At 37.8% G+C, this 23,710-nt stretch overlaps 1 protein-coding gene across 2 annotated transcripts; it reads left to right on the top strand.

The window, feature by feature from the left end:
• Positions 1-615: 615 nt before the first annotated feature.
• On the top strand, positions 616-17,674 carry DTWD1 (DTW motif tRNA-uridine aminocarboxypropyltransferase 1). 2 transcript variants are annotated; one of them, XM_075160025.1, is made up of 6 exons: positions 616-775; positions 3,304-3,585; positions 4,679-4,822; positions 6,112-6,388; positions 11,383-11,627; positions 16,252-17,674. In XM_075160025.1, exons 2-5 carry the CDS (start codon positions 3,310-3,312, stop codon positions 11,610-11,612), a joined length of 927 nt encoding a protein of 308 aa, XP_075016126.1. In that variant the 5' UTR covers positions 616-775; positions 3,304-3,309; the 3' UTR covers positions 11,613-11,627; positions 16,252-17,674. The 2 variants fall into 2 exon arrangements, with proteins under 2 accessions (XP_075016126.1, XP_075016125.1); XM_075160024.1 differs by having other exon boundaries at positions 700-1,328.
• The last annotated feature ends 6,036 nt before the right edge of the window (positions 17,675-23,710 follow it).

Genomic DNA, 23,710 nt, shown 5'->3' with positions numbered 1-23,710 from the left:
ACTGGGAAACCTGGGGCGGAAACCCGCTGCAAAGGGCGGATTTCTCCCCCGCAGGTAACAGGATGTGGTTTCTGTTCAGGTTTTTGTGACACTAAACGTGGAAAAGCCGGTTCGGGGCGGGAGGCCCCAAATAAACAAAATCCAATGTTAGAGACGATCCCGTCAGGGGCCACTCTCTGCCTCGGGCTGCTCCGAGCCGTCCTCCCTTACCGGGGGGTAACCCCGAGCCGCAGCCAGCCAGCTGGCCGCGGAGGTGTGCGGAGAGGAGGAGACCCCGCCGTGGAGAAGGGCCCTCAGGCCCCCCCGTCAGTCAGCCAGTCAGCCAGTCAGTCAGCCAGCCAGTCAGTCAGCCAGCCAGTCAGTCAGCCTGTCAGCCTGTCAGCCAGTCAGCCTGTCAGCCAGTCAGCCTGTCAGCCTGTCAGCCTGTCAGCCTGTCAGCCTGTCAGCCTGTCAGCCTGTCAGCCAGCCAGCCAGTCAGCCAGTCAGCCTGTCTGTCTGTCGCGTGGGGTTGTCACGCGGCCCTTCAGCGGCCGCGGGCGGCACGCGCTGCCTCCAGGCCCGCACTGCCTCCAGGCCCGCGCGTGCCGTCACCAAGGGACCCTAGCAACCGTTCCCCGCCGAAAAGCACTCTCCCGGGCACACTCTTCCGGCCCCCTCCTCCCCGCGGCGGCTGAGCCCGACACTTTCGTTCCGGCGCCTGTGGGGGCCTGAGAAGAGCCGGGCGGCCCTCTGCGGCGAGCGCCGGCCCGCGGAGGGGCTGGAGCCGAGGGAGCGGGTGAGGAGCGGTGCGGTGCGGTGCGGAGCTCCCCGCCCCACCGCGAGGGCGTCGAGGCCACGGGGGTGGGGGGAAGGAGAGAGGAGGGAGCACAACGCGGAGGCAGCGCATCTCTGGCAGCTCCGCGGCCCGTGAGGGGCAGGCGGCCGCGACCGGGGTGGCGGGGCCTCCGAGCCGTGCGTGGGGCGGCCTGGCAGCTCTCTCCGCGGTGGCTGCCGGCTAGGCCGGCCCGCGGCGGGAGGCGGCTTTCCGCCCTCGGAGGCCTCGGCGCCCCTGCGGTGGCAGAGGCCATTCAGTCCTGACAGACAGGAGAACTGCTTTGTTTTTTCCGTGAGACACCACAAGAGCAAAGGTCTGCGCCCCTCAGAGTTCCGTTGCGTTTCCTGCAGCCAGCTGTATGCTGCCCTAGGCCCTTCTTGCCGCAGAAAGGCCCAGTCCTGTAGACGGCCAGGCCGCCCGCTGCCCCTCAGCCGCGGTTGAGCAGCTGTTCCCGCTGCAAGCTGAGACCTCGCCGTGTTGCTTCCACATCGCTCAGCAGGGTTAGCGAGCAGAGGTGAGTGAGCACGCGGCAGTAACCGAGATGAGCGTGCTTGATGGCACCTCGTGAACTTTACACAAAACCCCTATGTCCCGACTGAGATTTTAAGTTGTCTTAGAATTGCAGTTGGGATGTGGAGGGAACCCTCCGGCAGCCGTCATTTGATTCATCTGGGGTTTGGAGATTAGGTGTAGTTGGCGTTGTTATTTACAGTCTTAAAATTTTCTGTATGAATCGAGATTTGGATCTTACAAGTTGTATAAACTCTATTGCTGTCTTTTTTTGAAAAGTATACTGTATGTATACTGCTGTAACTTTGTGAACAGCTATTGTTTTGAGACCACAAAGCTTTTCCTGTGCCGTTAGAGCAGCATATCTCTTGTCAGTATCAATAATGAAAGTGCTTCGGGGTGTCATAGTTGAACACCACAGTGCCATAAGCCATTATACTGAAAAGAATCAGTTTGCAGGCTGGGAATGCATGTCAAATTACAGGGCCTCTTGCCTGCTTGGCTTCTTGAGGAAACTTGATAATAGTAGGGGTTAGTCTGAGATGTAGGGTATATTTGCTTTATCTCAGAGATATTTAAAAGCAAATTCCAGTATAAAATTTGTGTGCATATTAGATTTTGTGTTTATTTGAATGGACATCCCTGACCTTTCAAAAGTTAGAGCTGGTCAGCGGGGGAGGGGAAGATATCATAGCATGCACGAGTATTTAATTTTACTAGAAAATAACAACTAAGTTTTCTGGGATTAATTTTAAATTTTTATTGGAAAGTTAGCAGAGTGTTTTGGTTTTGTTATTTTTCAATTAAATTACACTTGGTTTTATTTAAACACTTAATTTTGGATCACATCTCAGGAATTATTGTTTGTTTGTTTTTGTTAAAACATGACTGTTTTGTTACATCATTTCACAAGTGTGATCCCTGACATGAAAAAGTAAACCTAAATTAGCTGAAAGTAAATACTGAGAAAGACTTTTTTCATTTTAAATGATGCAGCACAGAGTGCAAAAGGCAGTTTATAACTGCTGCAGGCTGTGCAGGCTCCTGACTGGGGGCTGCTTTGAAGACCAGAGGGGACCCTGACTGATATAGTCAGAAGGGTTTCACTAAAACAGTGACTATGAACCTCTGCACACAGCAATACTAATTCTGTCTGGATCGGGTATGGGCATACAGTCATGTTTCTGACACATTACTCAGAGCATACAGTGAAAACTTTATGCCAGCTGCAGAGGCTGAGACAACATCTGTCCTGAAGAAAGTCTGAAAAAAATCCATCAATGGTATTAAATAGATACAAACTTGCAGAATGAGTCTAGACTGGGTCAGCGCTTACTTTATGGTATACGGAGCACCAAAGACGTGTTTTAGCTCTTGAGACTAGTTTTTCAGCTGCAAGCCTAGCTCCTGGATGATTTCTTTTATCTCACAAAGTTCTGTCAACAGGGATTTCATTCAGGTAGTTTGGTTTGCCCACACACAATAAATTTCAGGATAGAGATCTAAATTTGTACAATTAACTTTTCTCTGATGGATTTCTGTCCTGTAGACATTTAATTCATTGTCAATAGTCATGCTGAAGACTAATGGGACTGCTCATCCAGGTAAATAGTGTCTACGGGTATTTTCACAAGCTTTTAGACACTGATCCTACCAATAGAAAAAAAATAAAATTCTGCACAAGTTAAGTGAGTGGGACAACTTATCTTAGTAAAACGGTGAATGTGCATATATGTGCATTAACGATACAGATCTCAAGTTCTTTCTAGCTATTTATCGCATGCTCTCCTGAAATCTGTTTGGAGTTCTTGGTGCTATAACAACTGAATCAGATGATTTTATTATGCTTTCTGCTATAGGAAATACCTTTTTTGATGCGTATTTTTTGCTAAATAGGATCATAGAGAATAATTTCCAATAAATTAGTTCATAGTATATTGGATTTTTATTTAACAGCTACAACATATTGTCTGTTTCAGCTAACCATGTCTTTAAATTCATCTACACTTTTAAATGAAGAAAACTCTCAAGGACCAAAAAGAAATACTGAATGTTTGGAATGTCTAGAATTGCAGACTCCATCATCGTTTCAAGATAACCCACTTCAACAATTAAAATTAGCATCGCAGGAAGTACTTGAAAAGGCAAAAAAGAGTGGGAGATCAAAATGCCCCCGATGCAGTAGTTCAAGGATGTTTTATTGTTATACGTGCTTTGTTCCTGTTGAAACTGTCCCTACCAAAGAAATTCCAGCTGTGAAGGTTAATATTTCTTACGGATTTTTTATAATATTCTTGTGCCTTTAGTTACTGGGGACAGAGAACAGACAGTCTGTCTGTGACCATTTCTTCTCTGACTCATTCTTTACAGACATTCATCTTCCATATTCACAGCTATAAGTATGAATAAACTACGGTTAGATAAAATTCTTGTTCTTATTTGAGGAATTACATGTACAAACACTGACAATGTTCCAGTCCTCACATAAACATTTATGTATCTACTAGATGAGAAGATAAGCTGAAGTCACTCAGCTTCTCATGCGAATTACTATGTTTTCACTTAGTTCTTAAAAGTTTCTTTACAGTGCTCTCACCTTCATTCTTCAGTTTCTAAGAACTCTGGCCAGAACAGAGTGTATTGTGAACAAAAAATACTATTTGTCCATAACCAAGAGTGAATTTTACATAAAATGTGAGCTAAAAGGCATTCCTAATTGTCATGGTTGTATAATTCAGATAACCAATCTTAAAATATAAAGAATAAAAAGTGTAATGCCCTTCAGCTAAAATACTTGGAGAAACCATCAAAGAGGACTGAGAGACATTTTGCAAGATCACCTAGGAACTAAAATGCATTTTGAAGACACTGTACTTCGAAAGCATTGTGAAAATACTTTAGAAATACTTTGGAAATTCGACCTAGTGGATTTAGGTGTATTTTCATTGAAATGGCCATTTTTGCAATAGGGTGAATATCTACTACAGGTAACTATTCATATTTAGGACCATTATATTGCTCGAATTAAGACCACATCTTATTTACCTTATTGATACTATTTCTAGAGGTTTTACCACACTACTACTACAGCATTCCAAATTGCATTCATTGCATACTTAGATATGTACATGAACTGAGAGAATGTAACAGGTGCTTCTTGTCACTTGTCTCTAGTTTAGTTTTAAACCTATTAAAACAAAAACATTGTCAAAAATTGTCAAATAGTCTTAATTACATGCCCATAGGGATTTCTCCTGGATTTTGCGTAAATTTTTGTACAAATTTTTGTACCTATTTTTTTATATATGATCATAAATATTGCTTATTTCTTTTTTTCTTTCTTTCTTACTGTAGTTACCTTTGAAGATTGACATCATAAAACACCCAAATGAAACAGATGGCAAAAGCACTGCTGTGCATGCTAAGCTCCTGGCACCTGATGATGTTACAATTTATAAATACCCGTGCATTCCAGAATATGAAGAAAAAAGACATGAAGTAAGAAATTCTATATAGATAGCAGGGCTTTGTGCTGGGGAGACGCAGAGGTATCTTCTGTACTTCCTCCTGCAGTGGTACTGCGCTCTGCTGGGAAGGAGCGGGAGGAAAGCACTATTCTGTTAATCCAGTCCACTCCACCTTGAGCTCTCTCAAAGCTTGGGCCTACAAATGTGCAGTGGTTATGGACTGTCCTCCAAAACTTGGAAAAACTGTAGCACTATCTAACTACCTTGAATTTGCTATGTTCACCACCTTAGATAATGGATAATTTGATTCATTGCGTACCATAAGTATTTTGCCCAAACATATGAAAGTATTCAACTTACAGCAAGTTAAAGAGCAGTTAGGTGTTGTGCTTATCATATTCAGCAGCTGCAGTGTTTAAACTTCCTTAAAATTTCTAACATTCACTATTGCAGAGAAAACCTACTGAAATGCAACTATTGTCTATCATAGTCAGCACAGAGCCTGAAAAAAGTGAGCTATGAACTTGGATTTATATGCTCATTTAAATGGTGTGATTAATCTGAAATCTAATATTTACACATTTGATGTCATAATTAACACTTTCATTGTTGTTTGACTATATGAAGAAGAGGATAATATACATATCTCATAGAGATGTTATTTTCTTCAAGGAATGAGCTATTAAGGAAAGCATAGGTGGCAAAGAGGCAGGAAGCTGGAAAAAAGCAGAAAGAGCAATGGGGAAGGCAGGCAAAAGTGGGAAGAGATTGCAGTGACTTTGTATTGTCCAGGCTTTCCAAGTCACAGATTCTGAATGCTGCAATAAGCTACTGAAAAAAAAAAAAGTAAGGCCATCACTGGTCTTCTTCATGTAAGATATTTGTGGCACCTGCAATAAACACAAGGGCAGAAGAGATTATTTCTTCTGATCTAAAATTTGTGAATGAAATTAGAAACTATTCTTTATGACCTTCCTACCTGGTATACTGCAATGACAAGTGAAATTTGAACTTCCTCAGGGCTGAGGAACCATTGTCTTGGCTGAAAAAAACTTTTTTTTACAGAAGTATTAGAGTTGGTAGTCGAGGCATGGAGGTGACATTTAATGAAAGAACTTTAATAAGTGTCTTTCATCATTATTTTAACATAGACTTTTATCCTTGTAGACAATAGAATATTTTTTAAGAGGTACTCTTTTGTCTTCCCTGGACTTAAATGTTTGTGGGTGGGGATAGAAATTTTCTCTTCTTTAATGAAACAATTCTTGCTGTTTTATTAAAGTTTGTTGACACTCAGATTAATTTCTTTTCTTCATTTAGATAGCACTTATATTTCCTGGCCCCAATTCAGTTTCAGTAAAAGATATTGCTTTCCATCTCCAAAAATACACTAAGAAAGGTGTTTATGATAATGATGATGACTGTTCCAGAGAGCCATTTCTTAAGCAAGCAAAAGTAGAACCTAAAGAAGAAGAAAAAAATCTAAATGAATGCATCTCAAGCAAGAGGAGTGAAGGCACTAGACTGAAGAAAATAATATTCATTGACAGTACCTGGAATCAAACTAACAAAATAATAACTGATGAACGACTTCAAGGTAAAAAAAAAAAGTTGATATTGAGATGTTATTGCTACAGAAATGATTAAGGGAAATATATGTCTATATAACATACCTGAGCATGATATAAGTGTATACCTAACCCTATATCTGAGTATACATGAAAGATTCAACAGCCTATTTCAGTGCTGTAGAAGACTTCTGAGCCAAAGACTCCATTACTTTTCATGTCATATAATTTGTTTTGCAAAATGCTAAGACTAGTATTAAGAAAGCATTTACATTTATTTCTCCCACTTCTCTATCGGAAAAAATTTCCTCAGTCTCACGGAATGGAAGCTGTCATGTTAGACAATAGAAGAACAGTAGTTTGAATGACCTCTGAAGGAAGCCAAAAAGATTTCCTTTGCAGGTGGCTATCTGCTTTTTCAAAAGACCCAAGGGAGAATTTTTGTACATGCTAGTGGCAGACAGGCCACTAGAAGGTGAAAGAGGGATCTAGGAGATACAGCGCAAGTATGTCATGGCTTGGTTTCTTTTTCTAGTAAAGTTCTTTGTTTCATGGTCATTTCAGTGACCTCACTACTTTACAGACAAAAAGGGACTGGTTGCTTGCCCTCCACACCCTCCCATCTCTGAAAGCAAAAACTTGTAATTCTGCAAAGGTTTTTTGTCTTAGGTTAATTACAAGAAGTTTACAGTTAAGTATTCTAAATAAAACCACAAAAGATAAAACAATTTAGCAATAGCATCCATTTCCTTTGAGATAAATAGGAGTTTGAAAATACTTCCATTAGTGAAAAAGGTGCACTAAGCTGGGAGGCAGGCTATCAAGTTTACATGTAATATGTATAATTGCTTACTAGTGCCTGCTTTGCATTGGACCCTACAAGGAATTTCACAGACTTTTTACATGCAAGATTAATGTTGCCTTGGTTTCTAGTGGGTTTATTAAAGAATCCCACATGTTAGTATAACGTATTGGCTAATTAAAATCCTGTTAGTAAGTATTTAGTTTAACACAAAACATACTCTATCAAATAAATTGAAGTATTACTGTAAAGATTAGAGTAATTACATGTTGCAAGTTACTGTGAAGCATTTGGAACTTATTTTAAAAGGATGAATTTAAGAAAAGTAACAGGCAGCCAGGGGAACTAAGATTTCTGTGGAAGCTTATGCAGTGTATCAGTCAAAAATTCATCATTTTTGTTACTTTGGAGCTCTTAAAGAATGGTTTCCAGTTACCCCATGTGAATGCTGATCTGGTGGACTCTTCCCTCCTTTCTAGAACTTCATCTCAGTTCCAGCTGTATTCCAGTCCTCTCTTTCCCTGAGCACCTTTCAGGATTGCTGTAAGGTGTGACTAGTGTCATGCAAGTGAGTCTCTCTTATCCACACCCAGGGGAGAATTTTACCCTCCATACAGCAGGTATAACAGTATGCACAACCCGTGCATTCATTGCTTTCCTTAGTGCCTGTTATAAAGGACATAAGTTGCATTAATACTCCTTTTAGAGATTCCAATTTTGCCTTCCCGGATGAATGGGGCAGAGTTTCTTTAGGCATAAACGGATGGAATTTTTATGTTGTACACACATGAAAAATAGAGAACTGTTGTCATTTTTCAGTTCAACTACAAATGAAGTCATCATCCTACAAAATATTCCTCATGTATTAAAGTTCAAAAAGGAGTGTTCATAATTCCAAATAACAAGTAATTGCTGTACTTATTCAGAAGGATGAGGTTACAAGAAATACTGGATGGAAACATTAGCGAAGCCAAGAAAATGTAAAGAAAAGGCTTGTGTTTTGTAAGCCTGCATTTAAAAACAGAGTAAATCTAGCTAATTGTACTGCAAGAGAAAGCAAATGAGTACATCAATCTTAAAAAAAACCCACCTAGAAAACTTGGACAAAAAAATACTTCTGTACCTTGGAAAAATGGTGTAATATATCTTTAGAAAGCAAAATTAAATCAGTTGTATTAAAGACAGGAAATATTTGAAAGTTGGTAATGTCTAGGATTGATTACTTCATTAAAAGTGATCGCTAGATTAGGAAGGAAACAGTTGCATCTAATGTTAATGATTACTTTGTCATATAAATGATGAAGCTTATTGGCAACATCAACATGGTTGTTAAAGAAACAGATTGCTTTGGTATTTTTTCCTATAAGTTTGATGCACTTTGTATTAGCCAAATGTCTTATTTTATTAGCTTATACATTCTTTTGTACAAGGCTGAATCATACATTTGCTTTAGTAGTTTGGGGTTTTTTAAGTTTCTGTGCTTGCTTTTATTTCAGCAAGAAAATGGTAGCCTTTGCCTATGCACAGCTAGGATATTTGACAGCAGTAAGTTAATGTTTTCTGAGGCAAACGCCCCTCATTCTCTTTTTCTGACAAATCTCTTGTCCTCTTTTCACATTTTCATCTTTCTTCGTCCCTCAAAATCACACGCAGGGGTGTGATGCAAAGAAAAAGTGAGAGTCTGTCATGAGTTTCCACATTCTTTCTAAAATAACATATGCTGACATGATTCACGGGGCTATAGTAGAGGCCAGATGAATCCAAGGTATGTAAACCCCTTCTTCCTCAGCCTAAATCCTTAAATTACTCATAAACCTTGGGAATCTAAAATATTAGGAAAGGAGCAGAATTCCTGCCTGAAATAGCATTTTCAAATTGTTACCTCTTTAGGAAATTAACAGTATAATTAAAATAACAATAGGCACATTAGTAAGAGCTTAGACTCTTACTAGCTACCATAGGTACAAACCATAATTAGTCATTACTTAAAATTTTCAGCACTGGTATTTCTTGAACTAGTGAATCTTCCAGTTCACTATGCAAACTATAGGGACGAGGAGATGATAGAAGGCTCAGAGTAAGCAACACGCTTCAGCATGTGTGTAAACTTTATAACTTACATACATCTTGTTGATAAGAACTTAGAATCTCTCTTAGATGTAACATTAGTGACCAAACATGATTAATATAGGATCCTAGAGTTTGAGCATTTGATTATTATAGTGGAGGGAGCACAGGGACTATGCTGTGATAATAGGATGTAGCATCGCAGGAAAAAATGGAGGCTTAAGGAAAGGTGGGAGATCTCTCTGAAAGGTATTGTCTGCCATAAGACACAGACACAGGAGAATAACTTTTGTAAGGGAAATTTGGTTACATTACCTAAGTAGATTTAAAGGTAGCTGTATTTCCATTTTGCTCAATCTCAGGTGCATAGGAACATTTATTTCTAATGAGCTGAAAGTATGTGGATGCTAAAAAAGCAAACCCAACACATTGATCTCCTTAGTATTGTAAGCTTTCATATGAACAATTAGTATTTGTAATAAAACATTGCCTTTGGCTGTATAGATACAAATACAGTACAGATAATAGAAACATGCTTAGTAAACTGTAACCCTTAACCCCCTCTAATTTTTTTTGTTACAAAACTCCTAAAATTCTATGTTTGAAATTAACTGATCCTGCATTTGTGGTAAGCTCAGTAGTGTCAGTGGTTTTGCCTTCAATGAACTTTTGTTTCTATTCAAACCACAAACAGGTGGGAGTTTACATTGGAGGAATCATCCCCTAAATTTAGTTCACTGCTGTTAAAGTGGAAACATTGCTGAATTTGATGAAAGTTTTCACTTTGGCTAGGGCTGAGAATTTGAGTATTGAAACCTCTTGAGGGAAACAAGCTTAACGCAGTTTCCTATTACTATTTGAATAGACATGTATAGGATTATTAGAGGTAATAATTAGACTATGTTGTTTTGAACTTTCAGTTCCGAAATGCCAACAATAACATATAAATTCAGTGATGGAATCTCCTGTTGTTCATTTTTTTTAAAAATGCTGTAGGAGAGATTTCTTTTACTATGCAAGATATACATTACTAACTGCAAAGCAAACAACTAAATCCATCTTGCAATTACACTGGAAAGAATTAAGCATAGTTTGAAGGTAAAAACTATAGAATTACAAGTGCTGGGCTGTAGGCCAGTTGGCACTCCTGAATTTGGACCTTACAGAAATGTCTCTATCCGTAACTTCCAAGCAATTCTTCAACCATATTGTTATTTATACTATTAGTTGTACTAAACCATTCCGTGACACACACTTAGTATCTGATTTTAGAAATTTAGATAGATAGAAAGAAAAGATAGATAGAAATTTAGAAAAAGATCATTTTACAACCTGATCGTGGTATTGACAGGTGTATACACTATTCTTTATAATCCAACTGTCCATCCTGTTTACAAAGTGATTACACACTAAGGTGTTTTTGATTTTGAGTAGTTTGTGCATCCTAAGGAACACAAAAATCAAGATACGTGTTTAAAATTCATCTGAATAATAAAACAGTTACAAAGACTATAGTAGATAAAAGATTTTCTTATGCCATACAGAGACCAAATTTCTTTCTTTCATCTCAAGTGGGAATGCTTTTAGTTTCTAATAAAATTAATGACCAGATTCTGTCATACTTAGTCCTGAGTAATCCCAGTGAGATTTTATTTACTTAACAAGCATAAATGAAAAGTGTCTGGCTCTTAGCAAATACTCCTCAGTTGAGCAAAACTAACAGTCTGAGGGATTCTGTTTTACACTTGAAAGGTATTAGCTTTGCAAAAGATGAAGTTTGAGTAATCATTTTTTGAACATTGATGGGTCTTTGTAGGTATGTGTTTCACTCTTCCCGTCTGAAGAGAGCCTGCAGTTTACTGAGGGCTGTGAGGCTGCGTGAATGAAGGGATAACCTATAAATTTTAATTGCAAATATGGGGATTGTAACCTAGAACTTACAGCACTTTTTCATCAAATTTCAAAGTGGTCCACAAAGGAGGATAAAATTATTGCCTCCATTTTACAGATGAAAAATGGAGGTACAGGAAGAGAAATTATTTGCATGCAGGCATCTAGCAGGCTAGCAGCAAAGTCAGAAAACAAAACTAAAGACTTGTTTGGCATCCCATCCACCAATCCACAGTCTAATTTATCAGGTTTTTTTCTTGACAGGGTTGCTGCAAATTGAGTTGAAGACAAGGAAAACTTGCTTTTGGCGTCATCAGAAGGGAAAGCCAGATACATACCTTTCCACAATAGAAGCAATTTATTATTTTCTTGTGGACTATCATCAGGAGATTTTGAAAGAGAACTACAAAGGGCAATATGATAATCTGCTTTTTTTCTTTTCATTTATGTACACATTGATTAAAAATGCCAAGTGTTGTGCAGGAAAAGAGTAAGATGTCTGTCTATAGGTAAGTAACAGTACATTTTACTTTGTTTCTTTTGTAATGATAAACTGCACAAACGTAACTATATTTATCTAACTGAAATCTGGAAATAGATTGTGCTTTTAATAATAGCTACAGTGTTTGTCCAAAAGTAAGCTGCAGACCTTATGTCCTGTACACTTGAGGTTGTAGAACTACTCAGATGAGCAGTCTGATTAGAATTACTTATTTGAAAACAGTTATGCTTTCTTAAATATTGCTGGGTTTGAACCTATGGACCTGCTATACTCATCACAGTGAGATTATTTCCTGAGGTGAGGGTAGGAGAACTTGGCCCCTTTTGCCATAAGGAGTGATCTCTCTAACTGTAAAAAGGAATTAGCATGCTAGCTTTTTATTATTATTATTAATAGTTTGTTTCAGGTGTTTTCTTTGTGTTTTACCCAGTAATACTGATTTCACTTTCATGACATAAAAAACTTACTGAAATGGATGGCATTTAATTTGGGGGGAAGGGGACGCCAATACAAAATGAAAGACCGCATTAATTAAGTGAATAGAATATAAATTTTGTAGTTTCAAGATTAATTCTGGAAAATTGTCATAGTAATAGAAAAGAGCGATCACTTTAAACATCATTATACAGTGCATGATTTCTATAGTAACATTCACATACTGTTATATTAAGATTATTCTCAACTTCTTGGATAATTTTAGACTTCAAACAAATTAATTTAGTTAAGTGTTTATTGTTATTATTATATAATATCATTATTATTTTGGGAAACATTAACTTAACAAATGTCCCTATGGCGTATCATAGACAGTAAAATTTTGTAGATGCCACGTACTTGTATTCTAAGCAGCAGAAAGGGCTCATTGCATTATAGGAGTTGTCTGAAAATGTAGATCTTTTTGCAGGACCTACGACAAAGTAATTTGCAGAGACAAGAAACAGGGAAGATGGTGGTTCCGACCACAATTTCTGACAAGATTTCCTTAAATTAGGCAGACTATGAATCTGCTGTGTTTTTTCTTTTGCAGTAATAGTGCAAATTTGAACAGCATAAATAAGACTTTTTCTATGCTGATGAAATTTTTGCTGGTATGTGTAGCACTGCTGGCAGAGTCATCACATGTGAATGTAATTATACAAGTGTCTTTGCCAAGCTATACCGTACAGCTAATGCTGGCAGAGGTAATAGACCTAGGCTATATCTTTACAAGCAGAGTTATACAAATATATTTTTATCATACTAGGATGTTCTGCCAGAAAAATTCATCTTAGTAAAAATTATAGTCTTAAGGTACAAAAACATGTTTCATTAGATTAGTACAATATAAGATGGATAAATATTTCTGAATACACTCAGAAGTGTGTTACTTAAGAAAAAACTAAATCTTGTTGAGGTAACACAGATTGAAAAATTATAATAGATTATTTTTTAAACAAAAATTCCGAAGTTTTTGTTGTATATTTTCCTCAACAAATCTGGCTAAATTATCACCTGTAGCGTACTCTCCAGGAGGGCACTTTCAAAGCCTGGTGAATACAGAAACAGTGCTCTGAAAAATACTTTAAGAAAATCTTTTTATGCTTACACAGCAATCCATACAAGCTCAAACAACTGATTTGTACTATGTTTTTTAATGCTTCGAGATATTGAAATCAAAGTTAACATTGCTTAAAACACAAGACACAAATACACTCTCTCTGCAAGTCATACTTATCTTCAGATTTGTATGTTATCTGCACAAGTGAACGCATATAAAAATGCATTGCAGTGGACAACCAAAGCACATCTCCCCCATGTGCAAGAAGAAATGCTAGTTAAGTTACATGAGTGCACATGAAGTGTGCGTGAACTATAACAGCACCTCGAGAAACACAGACTTGAAGTCAGAATAAGAAAGATTGTTTTTAAATATACATATATAATGGCACAGCTGTTAAGTATATTGTGAGTTCATGTGCCAGGCAGTGAGAAAAATCAGCAGTCATGTCTCAGTGCTATTGAGACAACACATTTCGTATTCATTTGGTTCTTATTGCTATTGAGAGGTTATTTTGGCTTTTTACAATGATTAATGCTATTTCCTTTGGTATGAATTTTGATAGTCTTTTGACATTTCCATCTGTTCTTGTATTTCTTAAACAAAAATTGCTGTAATATTTTTTAAAAATCACACAAGTATAATAGCTTGAGAAGGAAACTTTCACCCACTTTAAACAAACAAAAATAAAATGAACCCACTGACCTAATGTTTTACAAGAACCAGAGAGAAAAATCGGGGGGGGGGGGGAGTTACTTCCAAGACACATTTCCCTGAAAACATGTTTTTTTATTTAAGAAGCAGAGGTCAGATAAAAGCTTATATAAGCTGTTCTTTGTTACTTTGGAAAATAGTTTCATAAGGTTAAAAATGGTTTCCAAATTTAAGTTTTGTGTACCTCACTTTATTTGAACAATGGGAATTAGGAATCTATTCCAAAAGTAAATTAATTTTAATTCTCAGGTGAAATCAATGTACAGAAAAGATTTTAAATCTGGAACACTGTGTCCAGGAATTGGGTTCAGATTCTTTTTCTTCCAGTGCAACCTCAGTGTAATGCAAGAGTCTTTCTTATACCAAGTGACAGAGGCACATCTAATACCCGTAATTAATTATGGTCTGTTGATATTCCTGTGATAACCTTTTATGAGGGCAGGAAGGAGGTTATTGTCACTTCTGCTGCAAATCTGTTCTGTCTGAGCAGCAGATGTAGTTCCCCCTTCTCTCCGATCTCCTGCTCTCCCCTCTGTAAAAAGATTTAAATCCTCTATTTGATTTCAGTACTGGTATAAGAAGCCAAACCAACCAAGTTATCCACCTCTCAATACCGCTGATACATTTTTCCAGCTTTGAGACTAAAGAATAGTTTTGTTCCACCAAATGAAAGCGACAAGTGGTTAATCCTTTCAAGTGCAATTAGCAGCACTGATCTCACTGTTCTTTAGAATGAGGGTCATGGGGAGGTAAAGGCCAGTTCTGGGCCTTTTCTTTCGTATCAGAATGCCCCTTCACTAACTATATCTCTTCTGTTTCCAAAAACATCAGAGAGCAAGGGGGAAAACAGGCTTCTACTTCCATTAGCAGTAACTTAAACAGCCATAAGTTAAAGGGGGAGGAAAAGGAAGAGCATCTCTATCTATCTCCTTTCACAACAGAAGACATCTGGCCTCCTGTGGGGAGGCCCCAGATAACAAAGAACCTGTCATTACAGACCTCCGAGATGTGTTCAGAGAGCCATTTTACCTGCAGTCTGGTTCATGCATTTCCTGCCACTGAAGCCATCTGCTTTTGCTTATTGTGGGTATTTTTGTTCTTTGTTTGGCCAGGAGCGTAAAGTGGCTTCACTTTAGCATGCCTGTATGCTTGGTCAGAGGGAGGATTTAATCCCTTTCTCAAAATGAATAAGAGAGGGAGCTGCAAAAAACAATGCCTTTCCTGGAAGGTAGCACAAAAGTCATCCAAGCCTAGGTTGAATAAAGGGTCATGTCAGTGCATGGGGTAAAGATACATTGAGACTGAAAAGAGATGGCAACTTGGAATCTACAGCAGAAGCTTCCAAAGCACTTGTAATCTCACCTGATTTAAATCCTTTGCTACTGCTTCTTGCAATTTCTTTTCAGCTTCAGTCCATCTGGTTTTCCACATAGGCTTTTTCAGCCCCAATTGCAGAGTAATGTAGTGATCTGTTCTTGCTTTTCTCTTGCACTGAATTTCAGTATTTTGCCTGAGTGCTTTAAAAATCAGTCTTATCTTCATAAATGATGGTCTTAGCATACTTATATAAAATGTAATGTGATGAGAAAATCCATTCCACCTATCCCTATCTTTGAAAATACCAAAAATAAGGAGGGGGAAAACTTCTTATTAGTTTCCCATCATTTACTATAATGCAGTTACGACACTCCCAGGTACCACTGTCTTGTGTCTCAAAATATTCCAAAAAGCTGTGCATCAGCTGAATTCATCAAACTTGTTTTGCAACACAAAACTTAATGGTGACTGCAGCAATGTTAAAACAGAAAGCTTTCCCACTAAGATGAAAAGATCGCGTGGCAGTAAGACGCTGATCTATTGATACCAGAATATGAGGTCACCCGTTGAGGTACTGAACGACTCAACATAATTCCTGAACTGTTATCCCTTGTCTTGAGAGACATTATTTTAGTAAAATTCCAATGCTGTCGTTAGTAAGAATGTTGATTTTGACTGGTGACACTTAGTAATACCAACATTCAAAGTAAGTGTTTATATGAAAAATTTACAACATTCTTCCTGTTCACTTGCTGGGAAAGATAACACATTGCTGCCATTTTATGGATTCTGAAGAGAAATCAGGTGCTGTAGAATTTTGAAAGTAGTGTATCACATTAAACTTTAAAAACACTCATAGTGGTGTGGTTTCTTTATCACTACCTGCCAGAAAAAAAATATAAATAGTTCTCAAGTCCCACAGCAAGATGTGGGAACTAATTCTCTATGCAAAACAGACTTTGTATTTTCACCTCACTGAAAATGAAAATTTTTGTCTAACTTTAGCAATACTGGTGCTGTTATCACATTCAAATCAACTATGATTTTACTGCTAACTTTTCAGACCTCTGGTGTTGCAATAGGATGTTTAGAAACACACCACAGAAGAGTGAACAGAAGAGAATGCTCCACACCAGTATACCCAAGATTGAGTCCTACTGGACCTATGATCCTGTGCGCTTCACTTCCCTGACCTGTAAAGTTAATTCCTGCCTCTGAATAACATGTCTCTGAATAACATGTGAAGCTGCACCCATAAGCCAGTTGAACTCAGCATGAAATCTAAAGGCTGAGTATTATTACTTCTGATGGTAAAATTTCTGTTTTTCTAACAACAGGGATAGAAGAGCTATACAGAAGTATGTGTACATGTGTAAATGTGAATAAATATATACCTCCCTCCTAGCAATAAATGCATCAGGACACAAGCCAAAGATTTTCTCCTGTGCTGTTTCTGTCTTAGGGAACAAAAAGACAACGAAAATCAAAGTGTGGTATCAGAGTTTACAAAATCAAAGAATAAACTGTTATATGTACAGAGCAAATGTATACTTTAGATACAGACATATAGCTGAGCCTGTTAATGTACACAGATGAGTAGTTTCACTAGGAATTAATTTGTTAAGTTTGGATGCACCATCCAGCACAAGTGCTGTATTATCCCTCCGAACAGTACACTGGGGGGAAAAAAAAGTTTCATACCTTTTCACTATTCTGAACATCGCTGCTAATGAGTCTAGTGTAGTTCCCTACTCTTGTCTCATAAAGAATCATGTTGTCTTTGCATCTCCAAACAGCACCGAAGTATTAGATTTGTTAAAAAAAAAGTTAAGCACATCCATCCACGCTTAACAGGGCATGCCAAAAGAGGCCAAAGGGGTAAACAGGTTATTCCAAAACAATTAAAAGAGTAAAACTGCAAAGAAAAATTCTGTGTTGAAGTACACAAAAATTCTGACTCACCTGCAGAGAGGAAATGCCGTGGCTCATGCTCTGCCATTTGTTTAGCAGAGAAGAGGAGAAAGGAGCAACAGCGCACCCACCCTGGTACTAAGGAAAATAAATTTGCCTCAAGTAATTGTGTGTGTGAACCCCTACAGTGAACATGCACATATATGACCCTCGATGGAAAATTCATATTATATATAATGCAACATGATGTTTTCTTTGCTGTCTTTTGATTATTTACTGGAGAATAAAATGATCAAACCAGAGTTAGTATTTCTCTGATGTTTGGGGTTTTTATTAATAATATGCAACTAGTTTACAAAATCCTTGGTTTATGCTAGTATTTACTCTATTTCAATGTATTTTTATTACAAACAACAGCATGTAAACCTGTTAATGTAACTATAAATTTTATAATATACCTTCTGTCCTACCAAACTGAGATAAGACCTGGCCTTTACTCTGATAATACTTTTTTGTGCATATCATCTAGAATAACATGTAACTTTAATAAAACAAATTGTCTGTGAGGTAAATAACATGGACTCTTCATTTTTTGCAACATTTTATGTCTCAGTGTCATCTTCAACAGGCATGCTATCAACAGTGATTGGATATAATCTCTAGTCCTATTAATGTCTGTATCTGTTAATGTCTACAAGTCCTGGTTTTAAACATGCTTTAAGGCTATTGAGGCTTTCATCATAATGAGTTAGGGTGGTTTTCCATATGGAAAACCTTACTTCTACTCAATTAAAAATTGAATTATAAAAAACATTCCTAGGATGCACTCCATTTTGAAGGGTCTCATATAATCAGTGAGTCTTTTTTATAAACCATACTTGAATGCCACCCTCACAGCCTAAAGGTCTGCTTTAGTACAATTTCTGAAACTATTTGCTTTGGAGACAGATGCTAATGAATTGAACCAAATCAGATTCTTTGTAGGTCTAAAAAATAGTATCCTTAGTGTCTTTTCTACAGAAGAACAGTACTTCATGTTCCAGCAAAAAAGTTTGCTCAAGCTGAAACTACAGACTTTTAATATTTCAAATGTTGCTGCTAATGCTAAATAAAAATTCTGTATTTCAAGAACATCGTAAATGTTTTATTTCTTTCAAAAATTATTTTTGAGGCTTCAGTTTCATGACTAAATTGTTTGCCAAATGCAGCATGAATTCCAGCTGACCTGAGCCTGCATTTTCTAGTAATTAGTCTATGCAACTGAAACATTCTATCTAGCTTTCTCTGTTCACAGGCTTTCTGTGGGCCAAATCAATGCTGCAGAGTCAATTTTTTTCATATTTACAGCAGACAAGAAAGCAACTTGATACAGCTTCAATTTTCAGAAACATCGTGTAAAGCACCTCAGTCTACTTGAAGCAGTTGGATCATGCTACTTCCTTTTTCAACCTCACACATGTCTAAGTGTGTTTAGAATATTGGCTTCGATCTGCATACCTATGTCGGTTAAGAGTACAAAACTGCTTGCATTCTTTTCTATCGTGGCTGTGTTGGCAAAAAATATAGCATAGAAACCTTTACATTGCCAAAAGCTTCCTCTTTTCCTTGAATATGGAATTGGGGAACTGGTTTAAAATCAATGCCTGAAGCAGCTGCCAAGGAATTTGCCAAGAAAACTATACTGCCAAACTCTTAAATGCAGAATAATCTCTAACATAGGCATAGCCTAACTGATTTTGCTAATTTTAAAAGGAGAATCCATTGATAAAAATATAATGGGGTAAGAAACAAGAAATCTTGAATCTTTTGAAGTCCATGAAAACTAACATAGTAGATTCAAGCAAGCAAGGTAACGTGCAGTACTGTAGCTGTTCCAACATATGGATGGTCCTGTGGAAATGGCCAGGATTTCTTTTTCTAGGTCCCTGCAAAGTTCTGCCCTCTCTGTGCAGGCAGTGGCCATTTTCAGTTAAACATGTGCCTATGTATATTCATCTTGTGAGGCATCAATTTAGAAAAGACATTTCTTGTTTATCTCTCCATATGTTGGCACTTTTCTTGTGAGAAATTAACATATCATAACTAACCGTACTGAACTCTGTCATTGGTTTTTAGTACCTTTTTTTGCTTTCCAAAGTTCCAGTATTGGCATGCCAGTGATAATAGAATTGGGATCTTCCTGTGCTGCTGAGTTTACTGTGTCATTTGCACCAATGACCAGAGCCAAGTCTGTATCTGAGACAAAAAGGAAATATATTACAAAATGTGTTATTATGAAAGGAAAAGCCACTGCTTCAAGTTATCAAGACAACACCAAAGCACATTAATCAAGCATACAATAAACGATGACAGTTTGTTGTTTCATCTGAATGAAAAAATTAGGTCCATCTGTTGGTGCTCAAACCTAGTATCGAATCTTGGCAGTTACGTGTGCTAATGAAAACTATTAAAAAAATTTTGTGCATTCTCTGTGTAAGATATCATGAAAATAAGTACTCCTAAGATTTAAGAGGCAGTCTTACGCAAGGCCCTTGTGAGGTCGCTAAATAGAGCACATATGTGGAGTCTGAGGATGACGTCCATTATGTTATTCCATGTAGTTTATTTCAACACTACTCACTTATGGTCCAAATCTACAGTCTCTTTTCCATTCAGTTCCTCAGTTCCATTGCTCTGCATGCAAGAAGCACTCCATTTACACACAATCCATTGTAGGTTCAGGAATTAACACTTTAGTAGTCCAAGAGATTCCGCAGCTTGGGTTGAGATGGTAGAACAGCTCTAAAATTGCTAATAATTCCTAAAACCTCTAGCCACAGTGCTCATGAATGGTGTATTTCTAGAGTAACTCTACTGGTGAAGAAATGGGGCTTAGTTTAGAGCTGTAGCACCAGCAGTATCAACTAGATCACCCTTATCCTCATGCTTATTGAATCCTTCAAGGAACTCTTAATGGGTTTGTGAAATGCGACATCTGCAAAAGCAGCAGTGATTCCTCTGCTAAACATACTTACCCATGTGCCTACCAATTCTTTTCATTTCTTTTTTTATTTTTTTTTAAAGTGGTTCACAGTTTGCCCAGTAAAGTCAAGCTTAATGGTCTGTACATCTGTTCAGTCTGCTAGAGTCCTTATTAAAATCAGCATCACGTTCCAGCTTCCATTCCTCTTAACCTTTTTAACCACAGGGCTGGCTATGCCTCCCAGGAGCCTGGCAACCAGAGAAGGCAAGGATGTTCTGGCTGTACCATTTTTATATCTTCTGCAACAGCCCTCCAAGTGACTGAGATGCATGAGCCAAAGGGATTTAGTGTATTGTTACATGGAGAACAGCCTCCACATGTAAGATAACTATAGGTCTACTTTGAGCAAAGAGAGGAATAAAAGCAGTCTAATACTTGTTTTCCCTGCTGTTTCTAAGTTCCTAAAATGCATGCAAATATAACATCAACAAACTTACTTACAACATCAGATACAACAAGCAAGCAGATTAGCCTCATTTACAGCAATGGAGCTACACCTATTTCAGACGTTCATGAAAAGTAGATACATCATCTTGCCTCTCCAGACTGAGTTTATAGGATGGACAGTGAGTCGGAAAGATTTTAAGATTGTCAGCTAAAAAGATTTGACATGGAGTCTTCTCAGAGGCAGTAAATTCAAGATTCCACGGTACTAAATTTAGCTCGTAAACCTTCCTTTATGAGCTATCACCTGCATATTTGCTTGGAACAAAATCATATAGTTTGACTCCCATCCATTAAGCTGGGTCCAGTGATGCAAAGCAGCTCTGAAACAGATAAAGCAGTGAAGAATTCTTATGTGAAGGAAATATGGCCAATGCAAGGTGATACAAAGATCTGAAAAGGTGCTGTTGAAATTACCAGATCCCCACCTGTCATCAGTGGCCTACGTAGTCTCTGGTTTAATAGCTGACAGCCTCAGAGGGGGGAAGGCCTAGAGGCATCATAGAGCTGTTTTTGCCATTCTTCCTGATGCTGCAGATCATATGCATCTCCAGAGAAATGATCACAGCTGTTATGGCCTTCCTTACTTATGCAGTGTGGAATATACTAGGAAAGACTTGCCATCCTCACAAACTTAGGACTTAGACAGAAAAAAAAAGAAATCCAAAAGAGACAATTAAGTGAGTGAAAATTAAAACCACAAATCGTTAACACCCTGAACATCCATTTTTTGTGTGTGTGTTTTTAACACTGCAGCGTTTTATTTGGAATTCGCTATTTTATTGCAAATAAAGCCTCTGACCCTTTTAAAAATAATTTCTTTAATCTTCAGGGGAAGAGTATATAAACATCTTGACTAATAACAAATTTCTAGGACTTTGAGTGTTTTCTGTTGGATTTTTTAATGTGACTATACAAAAACAACGGCACTTAACATTACTCTCTACAGCAGCCTGCTTTACTGGGGGAGGCACTTTGGCAGTTCTCTTCCTTTTTTTCCATATCCCTCTCCTTTCAGAGGCCCCTCATCATGATGACCCATCCATTTGGCTAAGGGCTGCATGCAGCTGCATCTGAAAGAAGCCAACTGTATTCTTGGGTCAGCTGGAGAAGTCTGCTTGATTACAACTGTAGGTATATACAGTGCTTCTAACGCCCGTAACGGGGGAGAGAAGACCTAGGCCTCACCTCAGGTTTCAGCAGAGGTGCAAAACAGATCAGCCGGTTACATAGCAAGTGCTCAATAGCTTCAGGCAATCCACTGCATAAAAACTATTTTATTTAGGGATTTTCTCCTACATATTTGGAACCATGTCTTTTGTTCGCATGCATTCATAAAATACTATAACTTTTTGCGATCTGTTATAATGAAAGAACAATGATTATTAGCTGGCACATTTCAGCTCAGTGGCTACGCTGTGCTGTAGACGAGATGTGTGAAAACTGAATGTTTCCTGATCTCCGTTAATATTTTCCATGTATAGTTATCCTACAGAAATTAAACTCTCCTAAAATATCATGACACAAACTTTTTTGTTATTGTTGGAAATTGAAAATGAATGTTGGCCAAAGCTTGCCATTCTTGGAGAAATCTCAGACTGAATAGCTGATTACCCTGCATAAATCTTGGCAGTGCCGGGATTTCCATTTTTAGGAAAAGCAAGAGATTTTTTTATTTTATGAGAATTAACACAAAGAGGGAGGCCCAGTGAAATAACTTCAGTAACTTCATCTCATATTTCTTTGCTATAAACCAGTACCATTCAAAGCTTAAAAAAAAAAAATCCGTTTCAGATTTTTACCCAAATTCTTTGTATTTCCACTATCCCCAGCTCTACGTTAGAGGCCTTCATTATTTTTTAAGATGAGAAAAACGCCCAGCAAAGTTCACAGATGTAAAGTGAGGCATTGTTCATTAAGGTCTAATCGTAAAGAGCAGGTCTGACTTACATCGTAGCTGGAATATACATCAATAGTAAAACCTCAAAATTCCAGGATATGACAAATGGCGTAAACCAGATTAAATTAAGATTAACGTAGTCTTCGATCTAGGGCCTTGATGAACCCCTTTGCCCTATGCTGTATCATGACTAAAGGATGAAGACTGTAGTACTGCCAAGACGTATGCTGTATTATCAAGTGTGATACTTGTAGTTAATTAGCGTTTTTCATTAGAACTATGACATTAATTATGGTTGTAATTCAGTACATCAGGAAGCATTCAGCTTCCACTAATGTCACATACATCCAGGACACTGTATTAAATGGGTTTACTGGTGACAAGTAGGCACCAAGTCCCAAAAATGTTGTACTTTTTGAACACATCTGAACAAAATTTTTCACTGCAAACGTAGAAAAGAAATACAGCCTTGTAGTTTGTGACCAAATGTGTTATAACTCCCTTCTTAGCTTATATTGTATTTTTAATGTCTATAATGCAAATTTTCAAGTCTCTTGCATATTTGTACATCACTAAAATAACTGTTAATACTTAGCACTAGTCTGCAACAGATAAGAAAGCAAAATCTATGCTCTGAAACACTTAAAATCAAGGATAAAAGTTAGCATCAAAGACAGAAGAGTAGACTTGTAAAGGTAAAGCTAGGCAATGCTTTAATAGTGTGCACTCAAGTAGTCTGCAAGTAAATGACTCAGCAGGCTTAGGCTTTCAAAACAGATTTCAAGGTAAAGAAAAATGGTACTCTGTTGGAAAGCTCAGGATACTCCAGCTTCCGAGGAAGCATACCATATACATAGGAACAGAGATGATTAGGTATGAAGTTGACTAATGATTATAGAGGTCTGTATTTATGAGCAGAGCCCAGGGAGGAATGACTGCTAACATCAGATGAGACACAGGTGGCATATAAGGAGAGAAGAGATATTTAACAATTTTAATATTTGGATAACAAGCATGAATTGTATAGATTCAAAGGAAGTGGAAACAAGAGTTTGACATTATTAAAGTGACAGTGAACAGTGAAATATGCAGAATGTTATGCAAGATCCGAGGTAGCTTGAAAAGCCTACTATTGAGTAATTGAACAAATATCTGAACTCTCACCTGGGGTAATGATAGAATTAGACTCCTTTACCATTTCAATAGCTTGGTCTAATCCAGCTTCAGTGCAAGTTCCAACAATCT

This window comes from Calonectris borealis, chromosome 11 (genome assembly GCF_964195595.1).
Source record: "Calonectris borealis chromosome 11, bCalBor7.hap1.2, whole genome shotgun sequence".
Lineage (NCBI taxonomy): Eukaryota > Metazoa > Chordata > Aves > Procellariiformes > Procellariidae > Calonectris > Calonectris borealis.
This window is presented reverse-complemented; position numbering and strand designations above follow the sequence as displayed.

What these genes read in the sequence shown, in the direction of transcription:
- DTWD1 (XM_075160025.1), top strand. Translation starts at nt 3,310, where the DNA reads ATGTCTTTAAATTCATCTACACTTTTAAATGAAGAAAACTCTCAAGGA. An exon ending in AAGAAATTCCAGCTGTGAAG is followed by an intron (nt 3,586 to 4,678) that starts GTTAATATTTCT and finishes TTCTTACTGTAG; the next exon opens with TTACCTTTGAAGATTGACAT. An exon ending in ATGAAGAAAAAAGACATGAA is followed by an intron (nt 4,823 to 6,111) that starts GTAAGAAATTCT and finishes TTCTTCATTTAG; the next exon opens with ATAGCACTTATATTTCCTGG.